This window comes from Helicoverpa zea, chromosome 3, assembly GCF_022581195.2.
Source record: "Helicoverpa zea isolate HzStark_Cry1AcR chromosome 3, ilHelZeax1.1, whole genome shotgun sequence".
NCBI lineage: Eukaryota > Metazoa > Arthropoda > Insecta > Lepidoptera > Noctuidae > Helicoverpa > Helicoverpa zea.
In genome coordinates, this window is record NC_061454.1 from 3,395,363 (window position 1) to 3,408,829 (window position 13,467).

The 13,467-nt window shown below is 35.9% G+C and overlaps 1 protein-coding gene across 1 annotated transcript in view; it reads left to right on the forward strand.

The window, feature by feature from the left end:
- Window positions 1–13,467, forward strand: part of LOC124646157 (carboxy-terminal domain RNA polymerase II polypeptide A small phosphatase 1) — a 31,299-nt gene that overhangs the window by 1,852 nt on the left and 15,980 nt on the right. Inside the window, exon 3 of the mRNA XM_047186238.1 lies at window positions 12,471–12,652. Coding sequence (XP_047042194.1) covers window positions 12,471–12,652 — 182 coding nt within the window. The remainder of the gene's footprint in view (window positions 1–12,470; window positions 12,653–13,467) is intronic.

The window sequence follows — 13,467 nt, forward strand, 5'->3', positions numbered from 1 at the left end:
ATAGATCTATTTTACGTTTAATAGCCAAATAACGGCCGGGGTGATATTAGTTGAATCTCGAGAAATAAGGTACAAGAAATAGGGGCCGACATTAGAATCGTAAATAATCGTAATGTCGACCAGCCTCGAACTCAAGCGCCACTATACAGGCTGATGAAAAAATACTTTTATATTTTTTCATTTTCTCAAAATGAAATAATTTATTTATTATAATTCATTATATCGTATAGGAGTTAAGTTTAAATGTAGGAGTTGACAGTATTGTAGGCATGTTAATGGTAGCTTTATAGTTTGATACTTGCTATCTATTAAACCGTTCTTATTAGCTTAAAAAATATAAATGGTTGGTCGTGAATACGACTTTTTTGGTTTAGGGGAAACAAAAAAAATATTTTACTATAAATTAAACAAATACAATTACAAATGTATACTTAGTATTATATTATAATTCTGCTAAAAATAAATCATGTTAATAATATTTGTCACTGCCTTAATTTAAAACAGCCTATACCTGGCCGACATTTGGAAAAAACGCAACCGACCTTGGGCCGTGAATGGCCGACTTTAGGGTTTTTCTGTTCTCGACGCATCTAAGCCTTATTACTTTTTTCTTTTCGTAGAAATATCAATCTTATGCCTATAAACATGACATAGATTAATCAAACTATCCAAAACCGCATCAGAAACTATCTTTCGTTGGAAACTGACGGTGCTATAGCGAACCGCAATCAGAAAATCGCTAAGGGGGCCGACATTTGGCGTATTTACCCTATTAAGAAGCTTGATGAAGCCAATAGAGAGTAGGTTAATGGGTGTAACTAGTAATTACCCTAAATGCACAAAGAAGACAGTGAACTCAAATATAGAAGGCAAATCATGAGTGCCAACCTAACGAATATTCTGAAATAGGTATCTTTTTTTTTTCAAACTGGCCATTCCTTACACCTCTCCATTACTGACCCACTCATAGAGGTTTGATGAATGTGCCACACTTACTAAAATGAGGCCAATGCATGGATAAAGCAATATTTAACACCTAATTAAATATAACATAACTGGCCTTACTACAAAAACTTTAACCACTGTTTTACACTTGTCTAAAAAAAATGTGGCTCCAAAATGAACCATATGTCAACGTCATAAATTGACATTTTTTTAGACAAGTCTTAAACTGAGGTTAAAAAGTTTTTGTGGTAAGACGGAACAAGTTTCACAATTAAGATACAGTAAATACTTTTTAAGTATCATTAAGTATTCTGATTCGTCTGTAACATAGAAGATATTCCGTCTTACCACAAAAACTTTTAAACGTCAGTTTATTCCTTGTCTAAAAAAATGTCAAATTATGACGTTGACATATGGTTCATTTTGCAGCCAAAATTTTATTAGACAAGTGTAAAACAGGGTTTAAAGTTTTTGTAGTAAGGCCCTATCCGTCTTACCACAAAAACTTTTAAATGTCAGTTTATGCCTTGTCTAAAAATATGTCAAATTATGACGTTGACATATGGTTCATTTTGCAGCCAAAATTTTATTAGACAAGTGTAAAACAGGGTTTAAAGTTTTTGTAGTAAGGCCCTATATGTTTATGAAAGCATATTCACAAGTTTTTTGAACTATGTAAAAAAGTAAAGTAGGATCTAAAGTAGGATCTTCATAGAAGTATCTAATCTATGACTCATGTAAGTAGTTTAAACAGTCAGACAATGCAGCAATTATGTGATTAAATTCCAAGCTCAAATGCTCCACTCTTTTTATATCTCCAATTATAGTTAGCGATTCTATGTATTTGTTATAAAAAGTTGCAATTATGGTCAAAAGAATTGTGTGTGTAAATGTGTTTTTATATCAGTATGATAGATCAGGTAATTTATATTATTTTTAATGTAAGAAAACACCTGTGTTCGTTTAAAAAACTTCAGGTACAAAAGTTTTCTTAAATAAGTTCATTCAACTATTCTCAGTTCCATTTTTTAAGGATTTTGAGTAGTTAAGAAATTAAAACAGAAATATTTCTTAAATATTCTGTTAAGAGTAACTGCGTATGATATATTAGAACTAAAACTGTATAGAACAATTACACATACCCACAAACTTTATCAAAGTGTAACAATATTTTAATGGTGTTATCTTATAAACAGGAAGTTCAATTATTTTTGCCACAGTATATCTAAACCTCAAAGTCTTTACTTTTTTTCTGTTATCAGTGCAATTTTTGCTAAATACCATTTTGTTAACATTAAATAAAGCAACGTAAATTTTTGAATTATTTCAGTACTATAGATTTGATAAACAGGAAAATATCGCGCTACGTCGTCAAAACATAATTTATTAAGTAAAGTTTGGCTGTTTGATATAACTCGACACAATGCCATTTTTATTATAAGTCAGTGAAAGTTTTCACACCAAAATCGGCCATGGTTTGCCCGCCAACGACAAACGTTCGGACAATCGTCATAAAACCTGTTCCCTGGCCTACTTTTTACTATTCTAAAATAATGCAGTATTGACGCTTCGTTTGATATTCACAAGCTTTTTAATTGATTTGTTTTCATTAATCGCTCAATTGGATACAAAATAATTCATCCGAATCACAACTAAAAACATTGATTTTGTAGTAATCAATGACATTAGGTGTTAGCATAAATGCTTATTCATGAAAACGTAAAATCGTCGTTGGTGATAAGAATGTTATTTTACATAGTTTTTGCGCTAACTAGTTTCACCTCACGTGTCTACCAATCACTTCAGATTCACTTGAGTGATATCATTTCAGCCATAAGTAGTAATGCAGTACTCGTCAATATAACATTGCTTTGTTTCGAACAGTTCAAACTCATATCTTTAGCAATATCTTGTTGATATAAATATTTATCATTACTTTATCACGTTTCTCGTTCCGAATTTCAGATAATGTATCTTTTATCACACCTAATTCATTCATATCATGTTTTGATAACCTTGGGAGTTGGTGCATCGGATTATTATTGTTGTACCTGTATTGTTTTGATTTTTCTATCTTAATTGGGTGTGAATTTGCCATGGAATATTTATCATGTGGATCATGCTCGATGTTAATATAGCGTTCATACACAAGGAGGACAAACAAACTTACATGCATGCTATTGTACTCTGTGTACAATGTAAATATGTTGATATTTATTCTATTTACAAGATCAACAGAATTACTTATGCAACTATTTATCAGTTTTGCTGTGCAAGATAACAAGACGGAAGTTCCTATCTATGTGTAGTAAAACCGTTTTAGAGTAATTCTTGAAATAAATATTAATTAAACTACAGAGCGCTTAGTGAAGATTTACTAGTAACGTTAGCAATAAAAATAATCATGTTGGCTGTAAAATAAATTTGGCGTGCAAAACTGAACACTAACCAATCTGAGATTCGTGACTGGGGAAGCTAACAACGTCGCGTGACGCGCCACCGCGCCACCGTTTAAGTACCCAACTTGCAATAAAAACCGAACCTCCATATTGGCGACACCTGACGACTTCCGAGACGAGACGAGATATTTTATGATGTCATTATCTTACACCAAGGGCAGTTCATAGCTGCGCCTACGAATCATACCAAGTTTGCATAATAACCTTCAGGAAATTAGCGTGTAAACTCGGCAAGACGACGTAATGAACGAATTAAATAATTGGTTAACGTAGTCACGTCATCCAATTACGACACTTACAAGTTCCAACTAAAATGTTAATACATAATATTAGACCAATTTGTCTGAGTAATGTTGATCTGATTACGTTCGAGCCACATTAGTCAAGGTTCATCAAAGCATTATACTCTGCCGAATTGCTAATGGAAACAAACACATTGTTTGTTTCTGTATTCCGCTGCTGAAATCGGTATTGTTTGGATAAAGTCTACAACAGAGTAAAATGTACGTAGTGTTTTCAGTTCCCAATATTAACTGACGTAAATCTGCCAGTTACAGGTTCTGTAGTACGTAATAGTGTGGGAAATGGAATCTGCGTGACGCATATTGGGTGTTCTAATCTGTAGCTTGCCCTTGTTCAAAACGCCTTAGCGCATCCTTGTTCTTCCATATTGGGAATGTTACAAGTGCCGTGCTAATCAACACGTGTATTAGGCAGGTTGCGCAAAGGAAATGGTGATAACTCAGGTAGCGATAAATTTTGTATCGGAACCGAAAGTTTTGTGGCTTCCTCTTTCAAATACCGAGCCAAAAAAGGTCTTATCCACTTGGTATCAGCAGCTAAACAAGTCAATAGATGCGTGTGTCATCAATTTGCTGCTGGTTCGTTAATGGCTTTGTGGTTCGCTTTTAACGTCCCTGTTTTCCCGTATTCGTCACGATGTTGGTTGTGCAATATGGTCAACAAATTCGTGTCGAGTGCGTAACTGTGACTGGGCAAAATGATTGTGAGCAAGCAACTTCTCAGTCTCCGCAAATATAAGAATGCCAAGAGGTTTACTTATGGCGGGGCAACCCATTGATTAACACCGATTGTTTAGACGTAGTTACTGAGAAATTGAAATGGCAATTGAGTGCGCCGCTGACGCGATCCGAACTCTATAATGGCGACGGCCCTAAAACTCAATTACAACCGCCAAGTGAAATCAACAGCCAGTAAAAACATGCGTTTTATGTTTTCAGCAGCCAGTATCCCAAATAATTACATTGGTCAGGAATGTGTACCACGTGAGTTGATTCGCATTTGACCGGTTTGTTCCCGTTCCAAAAGACTTGCTCTTTTTAACATTTCAGTTTGGGAACTAGAGCGTGCTGCCGTCCAAGGGCTCGCAGCGAAACGGGAAATTGTGAGATTAATATTGTAAAACAGTTTTGAGATAATGTGAAAGTCGATTCCATTTCACTTTGAGACGTGATTTAATTTGAAGCTTTGCCAATACCGAGGTGCGTGGTAAAAAACTGTCATCACTGCCGATTGAATGTTACATTAAGTCGAAATGACTGCAATGTATCGGTTACGACAATGTTATTAGAATATTGAGAACGCGTTCTATCGACGCTCCTTGTCATATTTTGTAATCGAAGAATGAAATGCACTTTGTTTGAAGGCATTGTGGATGTGTGAAATAATAAAACATTGTATAATAGAATTTGATTGAGCAAAATATTGTTAACTGTTAGAAATGAATTTATCATTATGCTGCGAAGATAAAATCGCAGCAGGTTGAGAACATCTTTAAACGTTACTCGTCAAGTCATCATCAATATATTAATACAGGGGATGACCTTTTGGAATAATTTTACAACAATAAAGATGCTGCAATGAATTTAATATGCAAGTATGTCATTACCGTCCGTCCATTAATTGCCAGTAAACGTGTCTTAAAGGTACATCAAATTGCATTGAAAGCCACTTCGTGTCCATAAACATTGGGTGGGTAGTACAATAGTTCAATGGGTCGGTTTCTAACTTCCGATTGGTAGTACACCCACACCCATCTATTGTCGTTACATACGTCTGCGCTTTGACTACACGCGCTATTCGATATAGGAAAATACTTTGTATCGATCTATTCCATGATTGATGCAAATGTACAGGAAAACTCGCTATAAATGTGTCATGTTATGCGTGTGACATTGTTATGATTGAATATCAAAATAGATAGCATTGATCCCATGCCAGTCTGAGGGAAAAGCATTACATTGAATGTGTTGACACATAAATCTACTACTGAAAAACCGCTGGTCTTCTATCACTGCAATAATAATCAATCAAAGATATTATCCCCCTAAATAAAATATACTAATCCAAAAATAACTTCTATCTGTGTAGGATCGCACGAATTATGTAGCTTATGAAATAAAACAGAAAGGTTACAATTTCTTCGAAATTATATACATTTTATCGTGGTAGGTAGCCGTGGAAGCCTTTGAAATGTACGCGCGCCACTAAAAATACTTCCTGCAACCTGCTCAGGTACTGACGATGTAGCTCTGACCGTGTTTGACGCAATTAGTTTAGATACTATTTTCATAAAAATCACAGGTACTGCATCGGTTAGCACCGACTAAAGGGCGTTTATAGGTACTTCTCAAATCGATTTCCGAATATGAGACCACCCTTTTTACCACCTTAATGCGTTCGTCTACAATTTCGGGGTCGCTTCCAATTTTATTGACATTCATCCATATAAAATAGCAATATGAAGCTTTAGGATCGGATTCTTATACCAAAGTAATCATGGCCATTCGCTGAAGATATTCGAGTACTTATTTCCAAATGCTAACCAATTTCTCAATACGTCGTTATTTGAGCAAGACTTGATAGCTTTGCTTGATGGTATGCTCGCTCAAAATTGCAGCGTAGACAGCAATCCGATTCACGAAAGTCTTGTAATATGATCCTCGTTCAACAGAATTTGTCGATCGATCGAATATTTTATCTTTATTTGGTCACCAAGAGTCTGTAAGGTTTGAAGTATCATTCCTTCAATATCTTATTGCTTTATTTTTTGTTCACGGTTCAGCTTTTTGTCATAACAATTTGTTCGTAAAGTACCTCTTGACACGACGAATTCCTAAAATTATTGAGCAGTCTACGTCTAATCGATTTGAAATTATATCTATGTGTTGTTTGCGTGATATTATTTTGGCAATTTGGTTTATAAGTTTTTTTATTATTGGAACTCAGTTGGTAATCACGTAGTCATTGTATATTCATTTCGTGGTGACCCAATTTCTTTTTCGATAATTTTTGTATTATCTCTGTCATTCATAGAAGCTGTTGAATACTTCCATCAAGTTTTAATGAGTGATTTATATTCTGTTGTTGTCCACTCATCATCTTCATCGAACACTACCATTTGTGAAAATGAATTACATCCGGATGTCCTATTAAGAAAATAACATCGTGACAGACCACCAGACGGTATATGATAAGTCTAAGATAGAAAATATCCATGGATCTATAAATTAGTGATGAGATAATGTCGATGAGTATAGAGATTCTATTAACAGAATTTTTGCTCTATAGAAATGACTGGACTATATTTAACGTTACCCGGGTAGGGTGTGCACTGAACTTTGACTCCTACGTAAATAGATTGATTGGTACATTTCGCATGCCGTCCAGGCGTTTCTATGAGCGTTTATAACTAAACTTGGGGCTATAATAAGCAAAAATGTAATCGTGCATACGCTTACTACTCGAGCTGGCGACTTTGTCCGTAGATAAGTATGCTGTGTACGCCGTCGTGGTATAGAAAATGAGGTGACCGACACCCTTCACTTCCGATCCCTAATGGAGCATTCGCTGTTACGTGCAGTTGCGTAGAAAACGCAAAAACGCTGCCTTCTCTTTAGAAATGCTGTCTTGATGGATCGAAATAATACCAAGTTTTAATCACTTTATAATCCAGACCAGAGTTAATGTAGAAAGTTTTAAGTCGTCTTTTTCTAGCTAAACGAGTGGCGATGCTTTCGGTACAGCACTGTATATTTCTACAAAAACTTGATTGAACGCAAACATAATGAACCGGGATATTTGGTCAATACGGTGTTCTATTTACTTAGCAATAAAAGTACGTAGCTCCCGCAATATTTGACCTAATCCGAGCGGCTAATCTTTATAAGTAAAATATCACGCTCAGATTCTTTAGCTAATCTTTTAGGCTCACACAGTCCAAGATTTGTCGTGAGATCTACAAGGCCGAACTTGCTAAGTGATACAGCAGTTAATAAAACCGCAAATGTTGTATTGTTAGCACGATTTGTGTTCCCTGCCATATGCTAGCTGCTATTGTAAGTTCGCTTTTGGTTAGTTCGGCCATGTCAAGGCTCTGGCCTTGGATATGTTTGGCCACACAATCGGGAATCAATTCTCATCCACAATGTCTAACTGATAGCTCAATGTGAAACCTTGAAATATTTTGAAGGGCAGCGTGTACTCTTTCAACTTCATTGTTACGGATGTGATTTGTTTTTCTGTTAGCTTTAGAGCATTGGTGTGAAGATGATAAATGATAAACCTAATAGTGTTGTTGCTAAAGTAGTAGGTATGCTGTTATAATATTTTTGCCTCTGTGTTGCTCCGTATCTCTTATGAGCTAAGAGCAGGCATTTTTTTGTTTCAGTACGTATGTAATTTATGCCATCTGATGTAAACAGAAGTGATGCAAACATTGGATTTTATTCCAAATACTTATATGATTTACAAATTTTTGAAGCAAATGAATTTATCTGCGCTTAATATGATCTAAAACTAAAAATACAGTTAATTACTTTTTGGCAACCAAATCTAGTTTAAATATCCAGTTTACGTAGAACGACTGTTGCCAAACAACCTTACTGCCGTAATTTTACTACAGTTAATACCGTACGGATCTAATATGAATATTGACCTGCATTGCCTACGCAACGGTTAGATAATAATCGAAATGTAATAATAATTGTGTCTCTGTTTAATGTATGGATGTAGGACACACCTTCCATCTAGATTTACTTGAAGGCGACTGAGCTACATTGATTGAATTCGGACTGACGTTATGTAATTGATAAAGAAGACAAAGGAGTGGGTAAAGTTTTGACATATCGGATTATAAATGATGTCGGACTGACTTATTTGAAAGGAAATTAATTAAAGATATCGGTGCTAAGATACCAAGAAGCAGCTTGCTCAAGGAATTTAAAGCCTTAAAGTATGGTCTGCGAAAACACAAAACTAAATGACAGCGCCCAGATAAACCTATGGCTGCTTTATGTAGCGTGAACGATAAAAGTGTTGGAACGAAAAATTGGCATTATAACAATGTGAATTCCACCCTATTTATGCCAAGGAACTTGTAAAGTGATTCTTGAAGGCTTAACAGGATTCAGAAATGGAAATAGATTTGCAAAATCTTTATCTTGCTTATCTGCAAAAAGGGACCCTATACTTTTGCTTATTCAAGTTACAAAAAAGCGGATACATATTAGACTTCTCCTTTGTTTTAGTGAGTTAGATGCGTGTGGTATGTACGAGTATGTTACAGAAATAATTTATCTTACAAGTTATGGTAAACGTCACACTGCTGGTCTGGTAATATTACGTGCTCGGGAGGATCATAATTTAGGTTTATGTTATGACTCGGCCGTGAGATCACCAGCGCAGGCGGGGTCATTACGCCAGTTCTTTTAGTATTGAAAACTTCGCCAGTAGCTAATCGACTGCAAGCAAGCAATACCTCCTATCTGACTCCGGGTGGATTTTAAAGGGGAACAATAAAACTTAATAATATCCTTATTCCAAGGTATAATGAGATACTGAAAATCTAAGTTTTCTTTTTTTACGGATAGTATCGATTAATAAAGTTTTTTTCTTTTTATTTTGAGTCTAAGGGTAGTTAATAGTAAAAGAAAAAAGATACGAGTTTTTTGTAACAAAAATGTCAGATAGGAGGTATTGCTTGCTTGCAGTCGTAATGATGTTAGGCATAATTTGAGCACGTGAGTTTTGGCCCCTCAAAAGTTTTTCGACTTGATTGTAATTAAGTTTATTTTTTGAATCAGACCCTTTACTATGGAAACAATTTTTGACAACTGCATTTGTCGAACTGAAGTTTGATGGAAGAATAACAACGCCATAAAAAATTGTGAGTTGATAGTGCAAACATTTTGAAATTAAACCAGTCTTTGTTCTCTTTTATCAAGATACTATAGCAGGATAAACTGTGTAATCGAAAGGACAAACGCTTTGATGAAGTAATCATTGTCAACGGAGTGTTTAAGTATCTGATTGAGCAATTTACCAAGATCACCTCTATATTCGATAGATCAACTGGTTTTTAGCTGCGATAGGTTATTCTATTACCTTGTAAATATTAGACGACGTATATCGGAATATATGGTATGTTCACCTTTAATTACGCCTTTTAGGCCCCCGTTTCTAGTAAAAAAATATGTAATAGTTTCTAAGAAGCGTATAGAAATAAACAACAGTCACTTTTTATAGCGGCCCGTATAAACTGTTTATAAATAAAGCACAATTAGTATACTTTTTCCTTGGAGCTTTCTTGGACGCGATATAATTTACACGAAGTTGCCTCGCCTCACGCAAATCACATGCGACCTCTACCTTACTGCGTATTAGGTTTATGCAAATTACCAATTAATATTACTGTTTATATCTTCATTGTATAAACTTGCGATGTTGTTTGTTTATGCGAGGTATGAGCAATAGCGTATTTCCCAGTGTTAGTGACGTCCCCCTATCTGTCTAACCCCCTCGGGCCTTAATTAGCTTTGTTTAAACCTGATAAGATTTAGTGGTATGAATGTTCTCTATGTTCGTTTTCAACGGGTTGTATCAAAGGCTTGTTTCAACTGTTTCATACGAACACGTCATAACGGCCTGCTAAGTTAAATTGCGTTTTGTCACGTATACACTTGTATTGGTACACAAATATCCCTTGTAGGTCGAAGCTTGGAAACAACATACAGTAAAATTAATGGTTCTATGAGCACCATTGTGTATTTTCTTTTTATATTTAACAATGGATTTACCTTTGCTACCTTGTACAAAAAGAAATCATTTTGCGTTTTCATATAACATTTTCGTGAGACCTTTTGGTTCGTTTTGCTTTCTAAGTATATCTTAGACACAATTGACTGTGTTTCGGATGGCACGTTAAACTGTAGGTCCCGGCTGTCATTGAACATCCTTGGCAGTCGTTACGGGTAGTCAGAAGCCAGTAAGTCTGACACCAGTCTAACCAAGGGGTATCGGGTTGCCCGGGTAACTGGGTTGAGGAGGTCAGATAGGCAGTCGCTTCTTGTAAAGCACTGGTACTCAGCTGAATCCGGATAGACTGGAAGCCGACCCCAACATGATTGGGAAAAAGGCTCAGAGGATGATGTGCTTTTGGTTCGTTTTGCTCTGAGGATTATGTCGTGCGCTAATTAGCAAATGAGGAACCAGTTATTTTACGCGTTCTTGATATGCCGAGTTGTTTGGGGTTTTATGCAGGGCTCAGAAACATGACTGCTGAACCTACTACATGTAGTTATAGTACATAGTATGCTTATAGTACATAAGCAAATACGGTCATGCGTCTACAAACGACTGATTTCTTCTCAGTTGTCAAACTCAATGAAACAACTGTTATTTTGTTCCCCGCGCGTAAAGCCTCTATATTTAAAACTTTAATCGTGTTAAGCTTACGCTTATCAATTCTGGTTAACTAGGTCTGGTACATCATTTATCGGCCACAACAATATGCTCTGTCTCTCAAAACAAAAGCATATTTGTTTAATGCTTGAATACTTTAATCATAAAGGTACTCAATACTAATCGAAATCGGTGTCTTTTGATATTTGAGACGAAGAAAGCTTGAATGAAATCGTTGTTACCATATAAGTTACATGCTCATGTTGTAACCAGATTAAAAATCTAAAGTTTCATGATTAGCCTGTCAGTCAGTTGTCGTTTTAAAAGTATCCTTGCTTAATATTTAGCAAAGCCTGGTCGTTTACGTAATCGCATTTGCTAGCTGTCTGCAAATTGTTTTTGGCTAAGCAAATATTTATGTATGGCTTCGTTTCCTATTTGTTAATGATTGTATAATATACTTACCTTTTTGCGTTACTTATATGTATTGTCTTCAACCTCGTTGACCAACAGTAAGATTATTTGCAAGAATTTGTGAATCAATTACCGTATTATCGATACTAAGTATTTTTTTGACTTTGTTAATATTCTTGAATTTTTCATAATGTTTAATAATGAATGTATTGCGTGTTACGTCAAGTATATTCTATTTCTAAATTCCAGTGATTAATAATGAATTTGGGTATCGGTAAAGGTCAACATTGAAATATTTTTTAGGGTGAAATAGATATTGTAATGTCAGAATTGTATTAATGAATGTTCGTTAAGTTATTTCATGGCATTCTCTATATTTTTACCAGACTGCCGAAAAGGGTTATGCTTTTATTGAAAAAAAAAAAAACAGGTCGTAGCGATATAAGAAAATTATTTACTTATTTAATTTCTTATGGATTTTTTGATTCATAATATTTTTTTGGAGCATAATAAGACTGTAACTTTTTGAGAACACGTGATGTTTGTTATTGCAATTTGAACACAAAATGCATCAGTGATATTAGATGGGTCGGTCCTTTGTTTTATGGAAAATTTTTAATTAACGGCAATAAATGTTTGAATAACCTGTTTTTGGTTGGCCTTTTTGATTTTTGTACATAAAATGTTTTGTTGTGATAGGATTAATCATCTTATAATCAAGGGACCTCGTGGTTTTTACGTAGTTAGCAGTTTATTTAAGTACCTCATCTAGCTGAGGGTTGATGGCTTCACACAATATCATAAATGTCTTCCATAACACTAAAACAAAGTTGGACAGCTTTTATATCGGTTTATACCTACAGCTGAAAAATTATTAGGTATAATTGCAGGTTTTTCCTCCACATCTAAACCAAAAATAGTATCATTAGAAACCCTTTTCATTCTTTCCAGCCGATAAACAACGCAGACTTCGTGGTGCCTGTCGAGATCGACGGCGCGGTCCACCAAGTGTACGTCCTAAAGCGACCGCATGTCGACGAGTTTCTGCGACGCTGCGGCGAACTTTACGAGTGCGTGCTCTTCACCGCGTCGCTCGCTAAATACGCCGACCCCGTGGCTGACCTTTTGGACAGGTGAGTGCAGTTGATCCTACTAAGACCATGTCGGGCAGACACGACGTTCGATTTTATGTAGGACAGATGATCAGATTTTTTGTAAGACTTTATGGTCAGGATTTTCTGATCGACTTTTTGTAGGCTTGTGTTTAAACACCACCCAAAAAAGTACCTATTTTACTACCAAAAAAATTCTAAACGGTTACCAAAATGGATAAATGGTCACCAAATAACGTTTCCAAAAATATTATTAGATAAAACCATTTTTTCGTATTATTGACTACTAAAAAAATATATGGACGCCTTTAAAATACACTTTAGACCAAATATTATATATTGTCACTACTTAGGTGTTACCAATTATGTAATACCATGACTCCTAATTTGGTCATTTTTGTTAGACTAAAAAAGCTAACGATCGCTAGAATATTTCCTAAATACCAATTAATATATTAGGGTTCCCAAACGTACGTCGCTTATTTATTGTTATATGAATTTGTGTGTAACTCAGTGCGTTAAAAATGTAAGCACGCAACATGCAGCAAGCATGGCTTCTGTCACGGCTCCGGCGCTGCGGGTCTCCGGCGGTCCCATGCGAGCTTATCGTCGCAGATGGTTTTCACGCTCACCGCCGCAGCTTCGGCTTGCTGGCCGGCTCGCCGGCCAGCCTCAGCCCCGGCGGCGAGCCTTAAAACTACCTGCGCCTCAGCTCGCAGGCCGCCTCGCCCCTCCGCGCCTACGCGGTTTTGAATTGCACTCTAGGGGTAGGGCAGACAAGACTACGTGGAGTCGGTTTTGCAGCGATTCGTTTTCGTCACTAACTTTTTGGTAGT